Genomic DNA, 21,876 nt, shown 5'->3' with positions numbered 1-21,876 from the left:
TTTCTCGCCATCAGCACTGTTCAATCCAGGGTAGGAGCACCTTCACAGCGGTTTTAGCTGTCCGGGAGGCCTTGGAGCAGTGCAGGGCTGCAGGCTGGGGAAAGTATTTAATGTATTCAAGTAAAAAACAAAACCTCCTGCGCTTAAGTGCTGTCTGATGGAGTAGAAAGAGGTGCACTACAAACTCAGATGTAAAGAGAGCTGTTTGGTCTTGCTGCCCCCTTCAGGATCAAGGGTATCCAGAACCACTGGTAGAGAAGACAAAAAAAGAAAAAAGAGGGGCGCACCGACCTAGTGCATTACCATAAAAACTTTTATTAAAATATTAAAAGGTGTACAATATACTCACAAGACTGGTGTGGTACAACACACATCAAGAATAGCATATACAGTCTCCAAGGTAGCCAGGTCCCAATAGTGACAAATGGGCATACAGATAGTCGCATGGGGCTGCTGTGGCTAGGCTGACGCGTTTCAGGGGCGAGCCCCCTTCCTCAGAGCCAGAAAAGATGCTGCTAGATCACAAGCCGAACGGTCAAAGACTAAATGGAAGTAGGCCCCACCTCTTCCTGCTCCACCCCAACCCTAAGGGCGGGACAGAGGGGAGGGGGGAAGTGAGAAAAGGGAAGAAGAGGGGAGAAGAGAAAGGAGAAGAATAAAACGGACACAGCAGCAAGAAGGAGAAGGGGGGGGAAAAGAAAAATGGGGATGCTGGGACAGGGAAAGAACATGGAAGGGGGGAGGGGGAGGGGAAGAGGGGAGGACAGAGAGGACACTTGTCCAGTCCGAGCCAAAACACACCCACCTTCCAAGGCCAGCTCGGACTATGTGATCAGCGGCAAAAGAAATATAATAGATAAAATAAATATACAGCAAATGAAACACTTGTTCGAACAAGAAAGGAGATAACAAATCAAATGTGACGGGTAATGCATTGTGGTCAGAAGTGGTATACATATATACGTATATACATATACACATGTAATAACTACACACGTATATATATACATGCACACATACATACATATACATATACATGCACACATATACACTCACATCAACAGTCAGTACTTTAGGTCTCTATTGGATCAGATGAGAACTCCACTGCTTATCCTGTGCATATCCACTAGCAAGCAGAGCAGTGTCAGCCACCCCTGGCCTACAGCCATGCAGGGGGGACACTACCCGTAGGAGCAGAGCGTATACAGCTAGCCTGGCATGGTGCAAGAGGATCTCGCTGGCCTCCACACACAAATAGTACCTGTGATCATGATGTGAGGAGGGTGCCGCTGGCCGGGACTAAAAGGGGTCTGCTGTATGTTGAAACATCCCTATTTGGATGGCTGCGTCCCTTCTCTGGGACGCACGCCAACCCGTACCCGGAAGTGAGAAACCGGAAGTGCGGGTGGATGCGTTTCACCCGCATCACTTCCGCCATCACTACGGGGCGCCGCTCGGACCATTTCTCTGCAAGTCATTAGCTGTGCCAGCCAGCAGTGGACATGGACAGAGCGGCGCTTACCCGACTCCGCCCTCCTCCTTGCGTCTCTAAGCAAGTGGCTACAAGTGCATATGTATATATATAAAATGTCCGTGGTGAACAGGCAGGCTGTTCAAAAATAAGGGCAATGATGGCACCATTTGCATAAGCTTGCAAGGTACATATAGCATGATCAGGACATATTGACAAAAGAATATATATAATAATAGTAGTGATAATAATAAATAGAGGTAAATGATTGATTGATTGATAACATGATGCAATAATACAACAATACCACTGAAAGATAATACTACATAAAGGAGATTTTTTGGGGGGGGGGGTGGATGAGAGTGAACCACATCTGAAAAATATATATATAGTATAATACATTATAATGTAATATAACATAATAATGGTGCCAACAAGCACAAACGCATATAGATTTATGCATACGTTTATGTTTAGGCATATACCTTCTATCTATATCTCTATCTATATTTGTTTTTTGTTTTTTGTGTGTGTCCCGCTCAAAATACATATACGGTGCAAGAAAAAAGTGCCAATGTGCCATCACTGTCTATAAGCAGGCCGCAGAAGGAAAACAGTTCCCCATGCGGACATGCATAATGTGGGAAGCATGCACTCAAACCAATACCAGCTGGTCTTTGTGTACATATGTCAATGCTAATACTAATGGCCAAAAATGGGCTGTTACAGCCATCCAACCCAAGAGGCTGTACCACAGAGGAACAAGGGAGCAAAGGAGGGGGGGGGGGGGGTTTAGGGGGGTGGATAAAAGGAGGGAAGAGATTTTATCACACCACTGTGTGCAGCTCAATCTCCTCATTTAACCCTTTCGGGGCTAAAGACCCCAGGGTGAATATCCAATAGGCCTCTCTGGTGCAGAGCCTTTGGTACTTGAGGCCACCATCCAAATCTTTGTTGATGGCCTCTATCCCAAAAACCCTCAAGCCCTCAACGCTACTATTGTGTGCATCCAGAAAGTGCCGAGGAACAGAATATTTGTCTTTCTGCAGAGTAATGCCACTTTTATGCTCACTAATTCTTACTCTCAAAGGTCTAGTGGTGCGGCCGACATAGAGGAGGCCACAGGGACAGAGCATCCCATAGACCACATGGGTGGTGCTGCAATTGATGAACTGATTGATTTTGTAGGTCTTTCCATCAATAGCTGCAATATCTTTTTTCCTGTGGCACATGTGTACGCACGTGCCACAGTTGTTGACACCACATCTGTAGCACCCCTTTTGGTCAAAAATTCTGCCCCAGGCCCCATTTAGCCCATTGGTCTTCCTATCTCTTCTAACCCTACTAGGGGCCACCATGCTTCTAAGGTCCCTGGGTTTCCTAAATATAAGGTTTGGGTGTGGGGGTAAATGGTCTTTTAGCACAGGGTCCTGTTGGAGGATTTTCCAGTTCCTCTTCAGGACTTTCTGTATAACAGGGGCTTGGTTATTAAACCTAGTGCAGAATCTAACTTGTAACACCCCTTCTGTTCCATGATTTCCCACTTTCGCTGTATCCACCGGGAAAGCGTCATACAAGGACAAGTACTTTCTATAGGCCTCCTTTATGTGTTCGGCTTTGTATCCCTTTTCCTCAAATTTCTTACTTAAAATGGCTCCCTGTTCCTCATAATCAACCTTACGTGTGCATGTCCGCTTAAGTCTGCAGAACTGGCCGAAAGGGACATTTCTGATCCACTTGGGGTGATGATGACTACGGGCATGGAGAAACGAGTTCCCAGCACTAGGCTTGAAGTGTGTTTTTGAATAGATCAAGCCTTCGTTGTCCACCCGAAGCTCAAGATCCAGAAATATCAAACACTCATCATCCAGCACATGAGTGAAAGCAATGCCATAGGGATTATCCGAACAGTAAAGCAAAAATTGCTGCAGCTGTTCATCGGATCCATCCCAGATGACTAGGATGTCATCTATGTAGCGTGCGAACAGGACCAGGTTTGCCCCAAAGGGATTGTTGGCCCAAATGAATTGGCTTTCCCAATATCCCATAAATAAGTTGGCATAGCTTGGGGCAAACCTGGCCCCCATGGCTGTGCCCTTGATTTGTCTGTAGTGGCTCCCAAGGAACGTGAAATAATTATGCGTGAGCATATATTCAATGCCACTATACAGAAACTGAATTTGGGCATGATGGAATGCTTGGTCCTTAGTTAGAAAGTGCTGCACCGCCTGCAGGCCAAAGACATGTCCTATACTCGTATACAAGGACGTGACATCCAGAGACAGCCATCTGTAACCATCCTGCCATTTGTATGATGACAGGATGTCCAGCATATGACCAGAGTCTTTGACATACGAAGGTAGTGTGGTGACTAGATCTTGTAGGAAATGATCCACATAACAACCCAGGTTGCTAGATAGGCTATCAATGCCGGCGATGATGGGCCTGCCTGGGGGATTAAGAGGGTCTTTGTGGATTTTAGGGATATGATAGAAGTGAGGGGTGACTGGATATTTGCGAAACAGGAATAAATACTCATCTTTAGTGATAACTTCACTCTTTAGAGCTTCTTCCAGGAGCACCTGGAGTTCTTGTTTATACCTCGTAGTGGGATCACAGGGGAGTCTTTCATAAGTGGTGGTGTCATTCAAGAGCCTCTCAGCTTCCTTTATGTAGACTTCCCTGTCTTGAATAACCAGACTTCCTCCTTTATCCGCCTGTCTGATGACAACCTCCGTTCTATCTTTAAGTGCTGACAGAGGGCCTTTAAGATCAAGGTTCGATTGTGTCTTACCCATAGATTTTTTCTTGGGGAGATTTCCACACAAAGACCTAAATTCACTAAGGACGAGCTCATAGAAGGTGGAGATGAAATTCCCTTTTGTCCAATGTGGATAGAACTTAGACTGTGGTCTAAAGGTGGTCTGGACAATTCTTGCATTGTCCATAGTATATAATGACTCTAAGTTCTCCAAACCCTCTATGGCGCCCTCGTCGTACAGTGCTTCTAAAGCAGCGAGAGCTGAAACATCATCAGGGCCACAATAGAGGGGGGAGGGGGGAGGCATGATGGAGGGGGGAAGAGGGGGAGGGGTTGATGAGATAACTTCCCTTCCATTCCCATCTTTATCCTTAAGCGCAAAAAAGCGTTTGATGGTTAAATTTCTCACAAATCTGTTCAAATCAATGAATAGTTCGAACAGGTTTGGAGGGTTTTCTGGAGCAAAATTTAGACCTTTCCTAAGTAGATCCAACTCTGCATCAGAAAACACTGATTGTGAAAGATTGAAAATTTTAATTGTGGAATATGCATCTAGTGTCTTCTCCTTCCTTTTGTGTTTCTTCCCACCTCTTCTCCCCCGCCTCGTGTGCTCTGACCATTTCTTGTTGTGCTCCTTGTTGGTATTGTTCTCCTCGCTGCGGGTACTCGGTTCCCCGCAGCTCCTCTCCCTAAAAAAGGACCTGAGACAGTTTTGGTGGATGCCTCATCGCCTTTTGGGGTATCTGGAGCCACTAACCCGGGGCCCCCTCCCAAACTACTGCTAGGCATATCAGGGCTCTCTGACAGATTGTCTCCTGATGGAGTAGTAGACTGGGGATGGGGAACCTTCTGAGGGGCTTGGGTAACTTTAGCCCTACTGGGTTGTCCTCGACTTCCCTGATCCCTGTTATTATTGTTGTTTCTTTGCCCTTTTCGGGGCTGGTTGTCATCAGGCACACTGTTTTGTCTCATGCTGACCTCGTCATTGGCCCAACCATCATGGTTGGGGGTTACAAAGTCATATTTCCCTCGTATATGTTCCTTTTTGGAGAGTTTCTTGGGTCTAGTTCCCTGTGTATCCCCTTGATGGTAATGGCCTTTTCTATTCTGACCTTGGGAGTAGTGTTCACCGGATACAAAGTCCAACGCCCCCCGTCTCCAATTAAGTTCCCGCCCTTGTGCATAGTCACATTTATCCCTTTCAAATTTTGTGGATTTCTTGCCGATAAGGTCAGTCTCGTACTCTATCATCTGCTCATTGACCATGGTATCCCATGTGTCAAATGAGGTCAGATCAGTAAAGGATGCAAGTTCTTCTTGCAAACTGACAATATCTGCTCTAATGTCCACAAGAAATCTCTCCCTCTGTAGAATAATTAATTGTAGCCATGTTTTATTGAACTGGCGCATTTCCTCTATCCATCTATCTCGAAGATCTTTATCAAGGAAGTCACAGACTTTAGTTATTCTCAAACCTCTCGGTATTCTGTTCACTTCCATATATTTTTGTAGGATAGTAATGTCCCACCATTGGGTCATCTCTTTTTCTAACAAGTGTTTCAGACGATAGAAGGCTGAGACCATTCTATCTTCCCTATCCAACACGACTGGATCCAAATTCTGCTCATTCTCATTAGTGTCACATGTCTCATATGAGTCAATACTGCTTAAAAAACCTTTGGCTAAAGACGAACGTCTCAACAGTCTTTCTTCAATAGATAAAACCATTTTCCTTGGAAAAACACAGTACCTCAATCTTCTTTCCAAAGATGCGTACTCAGCTGCTGGAGTCCCCAAGAGAAAAAAGTATGTATTCAAGTAAAAAACAAAACCTCCTGCGCTTAAGTGCTGTCTGATGGAGTAGAAAGAGGTGCACTACAAACTCAGATGTAAAGAGAGCTGTTTGGTCTTGCTGCCCCCTTCAGGATCAAGGGTATCCAGAACCACTGGTAGAGAAGACAAAAAAAGAAAAAAGAGGGGCGCACCGACCTAGTGCATTACCATAAAAACTTTTATTAAAATATTAAAAGGTGTACTTTTTGTCTTCTCTGAAAGTATTTAATGGCATTGGATCAGGCAAAGGCTTTCGATCATGTCAACCATGAGTACCTGTGGTTGCTCTTTAGTAAGTACGGTCTGCCGTAAAAGTAAAAGTCTTGTATAAGGGGGCAGAAAGCTTCCCTCTTGTTAATGGTTGGGTTGGACAGTCCTTTGAGGTTGGTTCTGGGGTGCGCCAGGGTTGTTCCCTGAGTCCCCTGCTCTATGTGTTTGCAATCGACCCCTTCATCAGGAGGCTAGAGAGCAGCATGTTGTGTGGGGTACCAGTGGGAATCCCGGGTGAGCCGCCTTTGAGGGTTGTTGCCTATGCGGATGATGTGTCAGTGATTGTCACTGGGACGGATGAAGCGGAGGAGGTGGTCTCTCTGACATCACGGTACTCTGAAGCATCAGGCTCCAAGATCAATCAGGAAAAGAGTGACGTTTTTTGGATGGGAAAGGAAGGTGAGGGGTTTGATCTCCCGGACACTGGGTGAATTCACGGTCTCCTACAACACGCTGGTAGACTCCCACACCTCCCAACAAGACGAGATACGCCATATTCAAGCAAAATTAGCGGATCTGGAAGACAGGTCTAGGCGCAACAATCTTAAAATACGTGGTATCCCAGAATCCATTTTGCCTAGCCAGTTGCCAGGTTATGTACGGGACTTATTCCAAAAGGCTGTCCCTGATCTTACCAATGCAGATTTGACGATCGACAGGATCCATCGCATCCCTAAGCCCTCCTTTCTCCCTCAGGAAATCCCCAGAGACGTCCTCCTCAGAATCCATTTCTTTCAGGCCAAAGAAAAATTGACTGTGTATAATGTACTCCAAAGAAATCTCCTTCCACTTCTAGACTCAGGGTTATTTCCACCCAATGGAAAAAAGGATCCAGCAGTATATTATTCAAATCCACATCCACACTGCCATGAACGCTCAAAGGAAAGAAATGTGCTCCACATAGTGTAAATCTTAATTAGAAACCATTTTACTAAAAGAACATTGCACTTACATGTACACATATATGATTGCGCTTTAAATTCAATCTGGCCATCATGAAGGATAGAAGCTCAGTCGCTTCCAGTTGCACGGTGACGCCAGCACATAGCTCCACCCTACGCGTTGTGTCATAAATATCTTCTTCTGGGGCCCGGAGTGCCATGCTGCGCCACCACTCAAATAGTCACCAACACAAAACCAAGCCACGTTCTCTTATAGGCATCCCCAACTCAGCCTCACCATGGATTGCTCCATAATAGCCCATCCTATCATGCCTTGACCTAAGAAGTGATCCTACTGATAAATTTAAAAAAAGAGGGCGACCACAATGGGTTTCACCCAGAGGATAAAAAGGAGAATATAGGAGATTAACATTCATGGAGGAAGCCAAAACAGGCCAAACAGAAAATAAAATCAAAATAAAAAATAAAAAAAATATTATTAATTTAAAACTGAAAAACATATATAACCTAATTGTTCTAAAAAAAAACGACAAAAAATAATGAAACAAGTAATAAAAAAATAATAAATATAAATAAGAAAATTTCAATTTAACTAATCAACAAAAAAAAAAAAGGAGTGGAAAATAAAAACAACAGGCTTTCCAAAAAGAAACCATTGATTTTATATTCTACCTGACACAAATGTTCAAATGACTAAAAGAAACACAAATCGGGAAGTGAACAATTTCCAAAGGACACAACACTCGAAAGAAAGCCTCTCTTACCACGATGTAGATCTGAGGTTTGCGTCTCTTGGCCAGGTCGATGACATTGACTCCGTTGTAGTACAGGTTCTCGATGCAGCCATGAAAATTCCTCTTCAGGAAGGCGCCGGGCTTCCCAGAGACTGGAATTCCTCCAAAGCTGAACTTTGGAAAAGAAAAAAATCAAAACTTGGCTCATTTCTTTACTTAACGGCACATGAAAATTGAAAGCAGAACGCAAATCAGATTACCGAGACAGTTTGACAATCAAGACAAATAGCTGTCTGCACAATGCAAAATATTGGAAAGACGAATTCCCCAGATGGGACACAATGTGGAGAAACTGAGAAGGTGAGGAAGATTTGTCTTACGTTTATTTAACCACTTAAGGACCGAGCCCATTTCTGACACTTGTTGTTTACAAGTTAAAATCAGTATTTTTTTCTAGAAAATTACTAAGAACCCCCAAACATTATATATATATATATATATATATATATATATATATATATATATATATATATATATATATATATATATATTTTTAGCAAAGACTCTGGAGAATAAAATGGCAGTCATTTTAATATTTTTTGTCACGCGGTATTTCAAACTCCATTTTTTGTGAAAAACTACATTTCACTGCATTTAAAAAAACCAAACAGTCAAGATGGCCCATTTTTTTTTTTTTTTTTTTTTTGTATATTGTGAAAGATGATGTCATGTTGAGTAAATAGATAGCCAACATGTTATGGTTTAAAATTGCGCACACCCACGGAATGGGGACAAACTACGGTCAATAAAAATATCCATAGGCGATGCTTTAAATATTTGTAATGGTTCCCAGTTTAGAGTAACAGAATAGCTCTTTTTAAAAATAATTGCCCTCGCTCTGTCGATCGCGGCGATACCTCACATGTGTGGCTTGAACAGCGATTTCATTTGCGGGCACGACTTCCGTATACGTTTTCTTTCGTGCACAAGCTCACGGCGAAGGGGGGCAGTTACATTTTTTTTTTTTTCATTTTTTTTTTCCTATTTATTTTTTTCATTTAAAAAAAAATAATTAAAAAAATAATAAAAAATCTGATTACTTTTATTGCTGTCACAAGCAATGTAAACATCCCTTGTGACAGCAATAGGCAGTGACATGTACTCATCTTTATGGAGGGATCGGGGGCCTAAAAGACCCCAGACCCCTCCACTGCACTTCAATGTATTCAAAATGCTGAAAACTGCATTTTTGAACTCAGTCACATTATAAATTTGGCGCCTTTAGCGGCCGAGTAACCCGTTCATGACTTCATGGACGCTGCCTCCAGGTTACATCATCGGAGACCTGATCTAAGCCGCATCCGGCTTTGATTGAGACTCAAACCAGCCGGCAGAAGCACCAACTGGTTGCTCGGGGTCTCCCGGTGGGACGGGAAACCCAGACAGAGCCGCAGAAGGTGGCGGGAGGAGGGGCGGCATCCCCTCCCGCTCGTTGGGGTAATGATCAAGCAGCTCCCGAGCCGCATCGGCCATTACCGCCTGAAAGCCAACCACCAGCTCTAAAAAATGGTACCGGGATGTTGCCTCTAGCTGCAGCCATCACCCCGGTACAACCACTTCTTGCAGCCGACGAAGGGCTACATCGATTTGCGGTAAGTGGTTAAAGGGAAACTCTTCATATATAAAGAAGAAATTCTTATACATGAAGTATAACCTTTGTATTGTGTTCAGTCGGTCTTATCATCCAAGACCAGCTGAACACAAAAATAATGTGGAAGGCAAGTCAAAACTTAGCTAAGCTTAAATCTACTTCCACCCCCATTCCAAGCCTATTCTAAGCCTATTCTATCTACCCTGTAAAAGGAACAATGTCTATACCTACCTATTCTAATTTCTAAAGTCGCTCCGGTCTGGTCACATGACAAGCTTCCAGTGCCGGCTTCCAGTGCCCCGGCTTCCAGTGTAGGGCAGTCGACAACAGCTGCAGCAGCCATGAGCTTGAGTTACAACTTGCCGACCGCCAGCGGTACATATACTGCGGCAGGTCGGCTCTGACCCGGGAAACAATGTAACTGTACGTTGTTTTGCGGGACCGCTAGTGGGGGCGCACGCGCGCCACTGGAGGTGCGCACCTGCGCCGATTGGCTACAGAGGGAGCCAATCAGTGGGTCCAGGGGCCGAAATTTCAATAAGAATTTCGACAATTCGGAAAAATTTTGCTTCGTTATTCTGAGAATTTGGTACTGTAATTCGGGGATTCAGATATATCCAAATAACTAAAAATGTGTCTGAATATTTTTCAATCTCTATTAATCTGGGGATGCTAAACTGGACGGGCATCCGTGGCCTATGCGGTTAAGTTTGAGAACTTCAGGCATACCTGCACCAGCCATACCCATCCAGAGATTGGGACGCAATATCCCTATAGGGATCATCCAGAGATTAGGACGCAATATCCCTGTAGGAACCATCCAGAGATTGGGACTTGATATCCCTGTAGGGACCATTCAGAGATTGGGACGCGATATCCCTGTAGGGACCATCCAGAGATTGGGACTTGATATCCCTGTAGGGAACATCCAGAGATTGGGACGCGATATCCCTGTAGGGACCATCCAGAGATTGGGACTTGATATCCCTGTAGGGACCATCCAGAGATTGGGATTTGATATCCCTGTAGGGACCATCCAGAGATTGGGACGCGATATCCCTGTAGGGACCATCCAGAGATTGTGACGCGATATCCCTGTAGGGACCATCCAGAGATTGGGACGCGATGTCCCTGTAGGGACCATCCAGAGATTGGGACGCAATATCCCTGTAGGGACCATCCAGAGATTGGGACGCAATATCCCTGTAGGGACCATCCAGAGATTGGGACGCGATATCCCTGTAGGGACTTGTAGGGACCTCAGACATACGTGCACAAACTAGATCCATCCAGAGATTGGGACGTGATATCCTTGTAGGGACCATCCAGAGATTGGGACGTGATATCGGGACGTGATATCCATGTAGGGACCTGTAGGGACTTCAGGCATACCTGCACCAACTAGATCCATCCAGTGATTGGGACGTGACACCCCTGCAGAGGTTTTTTGTTCGGGTGAGTGCGGTCCTGGGAGAGTGAGGAGCACGAGCTGATTTACTTCCCCACCCACCTTCAAGTCTTGCCTGGGACTGGCATTTCTATGAACTATTTTTATTAAAGAGTTATTCAATGTTATATTTATTTATTCATACACTGTAGCACTTTATTACTTTATTGTTTTTGGGCATATCATCAAAAAAAAAAAAAAATATATATATATATATATATATATTTCTGTGCAGTGGTCCACAGCACTTACCACGTTTTACCACCAAGTCACTTACTGGAGTAGCATCAATGGAGGATTTTTATTGATTGCTTCTAATTTAATTAATTTATTTATCCAGGATTTAATTATATATATATATATATATATATATATATATATATATATATATACACACACGTTTATCCATATTTTTACCTATTAATTTATGACTACCGTGTATAATATTGTCTTTTGCAGTGGTAACTAACGATTTTTCACCCTTCAGCACATCTCACTTTTAGTAATATAAATATTAGTTTTTGATGCATTAATTAATTATTTATTATATATTAATGTACTACTATCCATTTCATACGAGGAATGCTTATTTATTCATGTAGCATCTTATCACGTGTGACGCCCACACATAATACTTTTTTATTTTTTTTTCAACTGACATTTTTATTTATTATTAGTCAATACACAAAGAAAGAGAAAAAGAAAAACATCTCACAACACTCCAACAATTTCACATTTTTATAATTTATTTTTCCTGGTTGTAGTTCACCAAGACCTAATCACAACATTCTCCCTAGGCAGAGCCACCTATTCCTCTCTTTTTTTTTTTGCTTACGGTATATGTGTTTATTATAACCCTTTGGGTTATATTTGAGGGAGGCTGCAGCCAGTTACCGACCACAGCGCAGAATCCTTCTTTACATTGTCTGAATATTTATTCGGAATGAAACGAACAGCACACGTCTACTTGTTGCCAACCCGGAAGCAGATACAGGCACAGCAACGTACATGTACTGTATGTTTTCAGATTCCTTCTGGGATTGGAGTATGCATGCACACGCCCCCTGCTGACCCCTGCTGTCATTGGATGCAGCACGAGTTTGTCAGCAGGTTTCAGCCAATGATTTCGGCTGACACCTGCTGATCGGCTGTGTCCAATCACAACACAGAGTTCTGTGTTTACAAACACACAGAACTCTGTGTACACAGAACAGCGATCTGGATGTTTCTTCTCCCTACAAAGCAGGGGGAAAAAAAACAGGCAAATCTGTGAGTAAATGCCACACACATTGCACTTATTAGGCACACAGTTAACCCCTTGATTGCCCCTTGATGTTAACCCCTCTCCAGCCAGTGTCATTAGTACACTGTACAGTATTATCATTGATCACTGTATCAGTGTCAGTTAGTCAGTTGTGGCGCTTTTCCACTGCACGGAACCGAGCAGTTGGGCTCGCTTTTGCGCTTTTCCACTGCATGGTACCGCATGGTACGGTGTTGGAACGGTTCGGTACGGTACGGCGGCGCTTTTCCACTACATGGAACCGAACGGTACGGCTCGCTTAAACAGTACCACCTCGGTTGTGGTTCCAAGAGGGCCGTACCGGTACCATATCCCACAACCCTTTGCATGCAGCCTTGACTGTTTGTCACTACTAGGCACCGATTGGTCAGAGAATCGTTGTTATCCCACCCACTTACTATTAGTGGAAAAGCAACCGTACCAAACCATTCCAACACCGTACCATGCGGTACCATGCAGTGGAAAACCAAACCGAGCCAAGCAGGGCCAAGTGGAGCCGAGCCGGTACTTGCAGTGGAAAAGTGCCATTAGTGTCCCTCCTAGCCAGTGTCAGATTGACTGCCACACCACCAAAGTCCCACTATAAGTCGCTGATCACAGCCATTACAAGTATAGCGTCATAGCTTCGTAAATTCCAGTATATATACCATTGTTTGTAAAAAAAAAATCCCAATCCCAATCAGTGTATATTAATTGGTTAGTGCGAACGTTATAGTGTCACTTCGCACTAACCAATTAATATGCACTGATTGGGATTTTTTTTTTTTTTTTTAATCAAAGACAAGTTAACATAATACATTCTGGCCTAAATTTTTTAACCACTTAAGCCCCGGAAGATTTTACCCCCATTCCGACCAGGGGGTATTTTGCGATTCGGCACTGCGTGAATTTAACGCACAATTGCGCGGTCGTGCGACGCTGTACCTAAACGAATTTAACGTCCTTTTTTTCCCACAAACAGAGCTTTCTTTTGGTGGTATTTGATCACCTGTGCGATTTTTTGATCACGCGCTATAAACAAAAAAAGAGCGTCAATTTTGCAAAAATAGCAATATTTTTCACATTTTTTTATATGAAATTCCCCCCAAAAAAAATGAAAAAATCAAAATTTTTAAAAATTTTCGGCCAATTTGTTTTATGCTACCTATGTTTGGTAAAAAAAAATCGCAAAAAGCGTATTTTGATTGGTTTGCGCAAAAGTTATCGCGTTTACTAACAAAGGGAAAGATTTTTGTCATTTTTGTTGTTTTTTTTTTTAACGCGTAATGGCGGCGATCTGCGATTTTTTTTGCGGTACTGCGACATTGCGGCGGACAGATCGGACCCTTGACTGACATTTTTGACACTTTTGGGGTTACCAGTGACATTTCTACAGTAATCAGTGCTATATATATGCACTGTTACTGTAAAAATACACTGGTAGTGAAGGGGTTAACTTTATTTGGAAGGGAGGGGCTGTGTGTGTCCCTAGGGGCGTGGTTTCTACTGTGATTGGCTGTGGCTCTAGCTGTAAGGACACTGATCAACGGATCTACATACCAGATCCGTTTTATCAGTGTCTTTGCAGCGAGGAGAATGACAGGCAGTTTGTTTACACAAGCTGCCTGACATTCTCTCTCTCCCCCGCCGATCGCCGAGTGGCCGGCGGACATCGGGTCCGCTGGTCACACGCGCGGGGGGGTCCGTGACCACGCGGGAGCGGGAGCGCGCCTCCGGGGGCGCGCGCTCGCTCCCTAGACCCTCACAAGCAAACAACGTAGCCCTACGTTAGTTTGCCTGTGAGGGGCTGACCGCCGACGTAGATAGTCGTGCGGCAGTCGGCAAGTGGCTAAAGAAATTCATTTTTTTTTTTATTCTATATGTTTTATAACAGAAAGTGATAAAATGTTGTTGTTTTTTTTTGTTTTGTTTTGTTTTAAATGTTCAGTCTTTTTTTCATTTATATAATAAAAAAAAATTAAAAACCAAGTGGTGATAAAATACCACCAAAAAAAAGCGCTATTCGTGTAAAAAAAAAAGATAGAAATTAAATTTGCGACTGTGCAATTGCCATTTAAATTAGCACAGTGCTGAATAGCAAGAAATGGTCTGGTCATGAAGCGGGTAAAACCTTCCAGAGGTCAAGTGGTAGTTTTTTTTTTTTTTAAATACAGTTTCATTGAGGATGATAGTACTTTTAGACCTGTCAGCCCTAAGGGGTATAATGGCATGTGATATAAAGGAGGTCTGCAGTCTTAACCTTCATCTCTCTCTATAGGCTTCCTTTAAAATCTATATAGCAATTTTCAGCTATATGTTTATATGTTTTATATTTTTAAATTTATATACACTGATTGGGATTTTTTTTTTTTTAATCAAAGACAAGTTAACATAATACATTTTGGCCTAAATTTTTTAAAGAAATACAAATTTTTTTTTTTTTTCTATATGTTTTATAACAGAAAGTGGTAAATGTTGTTTTTTTTTTTTTTTTGTTTGTTTTTTTGTTTTGTTTTAAATGTTCAGTCTTTTTTCATTTATATAATACAAAAAAAAAAACAAGTGGTGATGAAATACCACCAAAAAAAAAGCGCTATTCGTGTAAAAAAAAAAAAGATAGAAATTTAATTTGCGACTGTGCAATTGCCATTTAAAGTAGCACAGTGCCGAAGAGCAAGAAATGGTCTAGTCGTGAAGGGGGTAAAACCTTCCAGAGGTCAAGTGGTAATTTTTTTTTTTTTTTTTTAAATACAGTTTCATTGAGGATGATAGTACTTTTAGACCTGTCAACAGTGCTGTATTTTGGCCTAGGCCAACAAGGCCCAGGCCTAGGGCAGCACTTTGCAGGGGGGCAGCAAAAAAGCCACCCCCTCCACCTGATACTATTGGCCACTGATTGCTAGAGCCGCCTCTCTCACCCTCTCTCTCTCTCTCACCCCCCCTCTCTCTCTCATCCCCCCTCCCCCTCTCTCTCTCTCTCTCTCATCCCCCCTCTCTCTCTCATTCCCCTCTCTCTCTCATCCCCCCTCTCTCTCTCTCTCATCCCCCCCTCTCTCTCTCTCTCTCTCTCACATCCCCTCTCTCTCTCATCCCCCCTCTCTCTCTCTCATCCCCCCTCTCTCTCATCCCCCCTCCCTCTCATCCCCCCTATCTCTCATCCCCCCTATCTCTCTCTCTCTCATCCCCCTCTCTCTCTCTCTCTCTCTCATCCCCCTCTCTCTCTCTCTCTCATCCCCTCTCTCTCTCGCTCTCTCTCACCCCTGCCCCCCTCTCTCTCACACACCCCTCTATTTCTTTCTCATCCCCCTCTCTCTTTCTCTCTCATCCCCCCCCTCTCTCTCTCTCATCCCCCCCTCTCTATCATCCCCCTCTCTCTCTCATCCCCCTTGCGCTCTCATCCCCCCTCTTCCTCTCTCATCCCCCTCTCCCTCCCTCTCTCTTTCTCTCTCTCTCATCCCCCCCTCTCCCTCTCTCTCTCCCCCCCCCTCGCATCCCCCTCTCCTTCTCTCTCATCCCCCCTCTCATCCCCCTCTCCCTCACCCCCCCTCTCTCTCTCACCCCCTCTCTCTCTCTCTCTCTCTCTCTCTCATCCCCCTCTCTCTCTCCCCTTCAATTTTGGAGGGAGTCACATCCGTTAAAAAAGGAGTGATGCAAATTTACATGGGGGGGGGCTCAATTTTAGTCTTGCCTAGGGCAGCACAAAACCAAAATACACCACTGCCTGCCAGCCCTAAGGGGTATAATGGCATGTGATATAAAGGAGGTCTGCAGTCTTAACCTTCATCTCTCTCTATGGGCTTCCTTTAAAATCTATATAGCAATTTTTAGCTTACCATACAATAGCCTAAAATAATTCTTTTTTTGTTTTTTATCTAAAGTTCTCCTTCAGTACTTAAAATGGCAATATATGTGTCCTCATACCAAAACCATTTTCTGCTTTTTATAATAGCTTGAAGAGTAAAAAAAAAAAAAAAAAAAAAAAAAAAGAAAAAGGAAGGAATTTATTATTTTTATGCTGCAGAAATACGCAAAGGTCATTGGCAATTCAAGATAAAACTTAGCGATTTTATGCCTTTTATGGCGCTTGTAAAAAGTCAAAAGCGCAAACACAATCTGGAGAGTGTGTGGCTATGTTATTAATTTAATGCACTATAAAGTTTCAAACATCTTTTGTTCTTTATTGCACAGTGACGTGTGAAAAGCCGGTTTGTATTACAGGCTATCGCTATCGCTCCGCCATATGTTAGACAGATTTACACGGTGAGAACAAGCAAGTTTTTTGGTGCCGAAAAAGGTGAGAAAACATATTGACAAATGCTGCCTAGAAGGAAAAAAAAATCCTCCTTAATTTTTTTATTTTTTTTGTCAGATTAGTCTTGTTCTAAAAGTAATTAGGAAATAATACATCTCCATCGAATTCCCAAACGTTCTAATTTGTTGGGCCGTAATAAATATGCTATTGTCAAATCCAATCCATATAATTGTATTTCTAAAACAGCCAAAATTACTAATTAAGCTCAAATTGGAGTTCAGTGTTTGCAGCACAATTTCACTGTTGCACAATAATTCTAATTGCCTAATAAATAGCAATAATTCCAGTTATTTCCCTTTCAGTTTTATCGACCATCAAACGCCCCGAGATATAATTTAACTGCAGCCATAATCTTTTCGGTGGGCTTTGCAATGGCGTGCAATTTAATTAGAAATTTATTGCTATAAACAAAATATTAATGACGCCGGCTGCATTACAAATCCGCTTACCAAATATTACCCAGAGTGTAAAAATTATACTGTGAAACGTGTATAGGTCTTAGTTAATTTCCATAGCGAAGACATAAAATGCATTAAAAATTAAATCCGACCATTGATTTTGATCTCTCTGCAGTTTTTATGGGGCAAGGCACAAAGTTTTAATTTCTGGAGCAAAAACTTTTTGAAAAAGAAAGAAAGCCGATGTGGTGAAAAACATTCTGCTTGGGGCCTTATTTAGCTACATGGTTTGTACCAAGATCTGGAGTTCCTTTTCAGCCAATAATCTGCATTAGACCTCTCCTTATAGAAAGAAAGAAAGCCAGTATAGTGACGAACATTCTGCTTGGGGCCTTATGTATCTACAATCACTAAGTTTGATACAGTTCCCCACAAGCGCTTAATTTATAAAATAAGGTCTGCAGGTATCGACAGCAGGGTTTGCTCTTGGATACGGAACTGGCTAAAAGGGCGTGTCCAAAGGGTGGTAATAAACAGCGCATACTCAGACTGGTCTGAGGTAGTAAGCGGGGTCCCCCAAGGCTCAGTCCTGGGACCAACCTTGTTCAATTTATTCATAAACAGCATTGAAGACGGGATCAGTAGTTCTGTATCAGTTTTTTGCAGATGACACAAAATTGGGCAGGGCAATAACTGCACAGCATGAAGCATATGTCCTACAGAATGACCTGGACAAAATTACAGAGTGGGCAACGACATGGCAAATGAGGTTTAACGTGGAGAAGTGTAAGGTTTTGCACTTGGGGACTAAAAACATAAAAACACAATACACGTTAGGAGGGGAACCCTTGGGGGAATCAAAAATGGAGAAAGGTCTGGGAGTCTTGGTTGATGATAGATTAGGCAACAGCATGCAATGTAAGCGGCAGCTTCCAAAGCCAACAGAATATTAGCATGCATAAAGAAAGGGATGTATTCCAGAGATAAGACTATAATCCTTCCACTTTATAAAACTCTGGTCCGAACGCATCTGGAGTATTCTGTCCAGTTCTGGTCGCCAGTCCTCAGGAGGGATGTGTTGGAGCTGGAGAGAGTCCAGAGAAGGGCAACTAAACTGATTAGGGGGTTGGAGGACCTTAACTATGAAGAGCGGCTGCAATCGCTCGATTTATTTTCCCTGGAGAAGAGACGTCTGAGAGGGGACATGATAGCAATTTATAAATATCTTAATGGGGATCTCAGCTTAGAAAAAAAGCTGTTCATTCGAAGGAATTGCATGAGGACTCGAGGACATACAATGCGATTAGAGGAGAAGCGTTTTAACCACCCACTTACTACTAGTGGAAAAGCAAACCATACCAAAGCGTACTGAACCATTCCAATACCGTACCATGCGGTACCATGCAGTGGAAAACCAAACCGAGCCAAGCAGAGCCAAGTGGAGCCGAGCCGGTACTTGCAGTGGAAAAGTGCCAATAGTTTGTACCAGGAACTGGAGTTCCTTTTCAGCCAATGATTGGCTTTAGACCTGCCCTTAGAGAACCAGTTAGGTGAAGAACATTCTGCTTGGAGCCTTATGTATTAACATAGTTTGTGCCATGAACTGGAGTTCATTTTTCAGCCAACTATCTGCACTAGGCCTCCCCTTATAAAAAGCAAGAAAAACGATATGGTGAAGAGCATTCTGCTTGGGGCCTTATGTATCAACATGGTTTTTGGCAAGAACTGGAGTTCCTTTTCAGCCAATAATCAACATTAGACCTGTCCTTATATATTACAGGTTTAGAGGAAAAGTTTTAGACTTTCCATGCAATTTGTCTAACAGTAGATTGTTTGCCAGTCCTCTAAAGGGAAAAAAGTGACCCATGCAGTTTTGAGCTGGAAGGTTTACTCTCTTGAAATTCAGGTCAAAATCTTATTCAACCCAAATTCAATGCTAATCAGCATGCACCATTTTTGTTTTGCTTATCTGCAAGACTAAGTAATGTCTTGCCATATAGGTCTTGTCCTCATGCTCAATGAGAAGTGGGAACGCCTGAGGCTACTGGGAACGCTAATGGAAATAGTTGTATCTGATAAAGTGTATAAACAGAATGAGATTTCATTGAAATAGTCATTTTGCTGTTTGCCGTGAAATGACCCTGCATACGGCACTTAAGGTGGAAAAAAACATAATCAGTTTGGATTCCTGCCTTCTGTGACTTAGCTTCTCCACTTTTCACAAAGGCTCCTACTACCTTCCAGATACAAAGTAGGCATACGACAGCCGTAATGGCCCAATTTCATGAGGAAAATGGTGCACAACAATTTTCAGTTATTTTCACTCAGGCTACCACCATATTTTGTAAGACATATCCAAGAGGCACTGAGACTTCAAAACTTTTATGTTTAACAAAGCAAAGAAAACATAATCATTCAACAAGCTTACTGCCTCTGGTATAGAATCTCATGTGAAGCATGGCTTCCCTTCGACGGGCAACCAGAATGTGACTCAAAGTGTGAAAATATGGTCTGGTGCTCCTGTTGTTTTTTAACGCTTTGAGTATTTTTTCTAAGACAAGGTTTTATAAGACGAGCTTGACCTGTTAAAGTAGGAAAGTGTTTTGAAACTTGTACTTTTCAAATAATGCTGAACACATTTAACTTCTGGACCGGAAGGATTTGTCCCCTTAATAACCAGGCCATTTTTTGCGATTCGGCACTGTGTTATTTTACCAGACAATTGCGCGGTCGTGCGACGCTGTACCCAAATAAAATTGATGGGTTTTTTTCCCCACAAATAGAGCTTTCTTTTAGTGGTATTTGATCACATGTGCGATTTTTGTTTTTTGCGCTATAAACAAAAAAAGAGTGACAATTCTGAAAAAAAAAAAAACAATATTTTTCACTTTCTGCTATATAACATCCCCCCCCCCCCCCAAAAAAAAAAATTAAAAAAATCAAAAATGTTTTAAATTTTAGGCCAATTTGCATTCTGCTACATATTTTTGGTAAAAAAAAAAATCGCAATAAGCCAATTTTGATTGGTTTGTGCAAAAGTTATCGTGTCTACTATCTACGGGAAAGAGTTATGTCATTTTGTATTTTTTTTATTTTTACTGGTGATGGCGCCAATCTGCGATTTTTAGCGGGACTGCAACATTGTGGCGGACAGATCAGACCCCTAACTGACATTTTGGACACTTTTGGGGGGACCAGTGACATTACTACAGTAATCAGTGCTAAAAATACGCACTGTTACTGTAATAGCGACACTGGCAGGGAAGGGGTTAACACTGTGGGTGATCAAGGGGTTAAATGTGAGCCTAGGGGAGTGATTCTAACTGTAAGGGGGCGGGGCTTTTGAAATGATCACAGAGACCTATGATCCTATATAGAAGGATCACAGGAGCTCTGTGACCATTCCAGAGAGAAGAACGGTCGGCTGTGTTTACAACAGCTGACTGTCCTTCTCTCTCAGCGGGGAGCGATTGCGGGTGTCAGGTGGCAATCGGAGCCGCTTGCCCCATGCATTGGAGTCCCCACTGCCGAGTATGGGCGGGAGCGCGCCGCCGCTGGCTTGCGCTCGCCCCCTAGCTGCAGGCACGCGACCAACATATACCTACGTCGGTTCGCGCAGGAGGGGCTGCCTGCTGCAGTAAAACTGCGGCGGGCGGTCCGGAAGCGGTTGACAGAGAAGAAAAAGTTGACCACTGAGTATCATAATAGGACCACTATTTGTAAATAAGGGAGTCCTGTAGGCAGGTGCAGTTACGTAGTCTGACACTAGGTGGCTCTGTTCCAGAATAATTTCTGGTTACGGAAAGCCCCATCATTAGGTGCTAGGCCCCTTTTAGTTAGAATCCACCTGTAGTGATGCAATGGGTGAGTCAGTACCTATATATACTGTAAGCCGGGTTGGGAAGAGCCCTAGTGCATTTGGGGCATGGAAGCCAAACACCCCACACCAGTAAAAATGTAACCAGCACATGGAGGCCCTGGACAAGGCTGGATGCTGGGAGAAGTAGACTTGCACCTAGGAGAGTCATCTGTGGACTTCTTGCCCCTTAAGAAGGTGGGGGCTAGGGCGAGTTGCAAAATAACTTTTAAGCCAGGACAGACTGAGGCTATTCCTCTGAAGGTGTACCTATGGAGGAGGGGACAACAGAGGTTCCATTCCAGTAAGTACTAATGCCCCCGGGTGGAGAGAGACTGTTGAGGGAAGAAGGCTGACTTAAAGTGGCGCATGATGCTTTCACATTGAATGCCAAAGAGCTCAATTTTGGTCTCATCTGACCACAGCACTTACTCCCAATCCTTCTCTGAATCATTTAGATGTTCACTGACAAACTTCAGAGAACAAAATTAAACTCTTTGGCATTACCTCAACTCACAGTGTTTGGAGATAGAAAAATGCTGAATATGACCCTAAGAACACCATTCTTCAGTCAAGCACTGACGTGGAAACATTATGCTTTGGGGTTGTTTCTCTGCTAAAGGTACAGACCAACTTTGCTGCATTGAGGGGCCAAAGGACAGGGCCATGTATTGTAAAATATTGGATGAGAACCTTCTTCCCTCGGCCAGAACAGTGAAGATGGGTCGTGGATGGGTCTTCCAGCATGACAATACCACCTTCCAAAACATACCACCAAGGCAACAAAGGAGTAGCTCAAGAAGAAGCACATTAAGGTAATGGAGTGGGCTAGTCAGTCTCCAGACCTTAATCCTATAAACAATGTATGGAGGGAGCTTAAACTTCGAGTTGCCAAGCGACAGCCAAGAAACGTTAAGGATTTAGAGAAGATCTGTAAAGAAGAAATGACCAAAATCCCT

At 43.1% G+C, this 21,876-nt stretch overlaps 1 protein-coding gene across 1 annotated transcript in view; it reads right to left on the bottom strand.

The window, feature by feature from the left end:
* The window catches only part of LOC309558092 (contactin-associated protein-like 5), a 591,346-nt gene that overhangs the window by 268,662 nt on the left and 300,808 nt on the right, over nt 1-21,876 (bottom strand). Inside the window, exon 7 of the mRNA XM_082261047.1 lies at nt 8,002-8,145. Within this exon, the coding sequence (XP_082117173.1) occupies nt 8,002-8,145 (144 nt within the window). The remainder of the gene's footprint in view (nt 1-8,001; nt 8,146-21,876) is intronic.

This window comes from Pelophylax lessonae (assembly GCF_965119305.1).
Source record: "Pelophylax lessonae genome assembly, chromosome: 6".
NCBI lineage: Eukaryota > Metazoa > Chordata > Amphibia > Anura > Ranidae > Pelophylax > Pelophylax lessonae.
The sequence above is the reverse complement of the archived record's forward strand: the minus strand, read 5'-3'. Positions and strand labels throughout refer to the sequence as shown.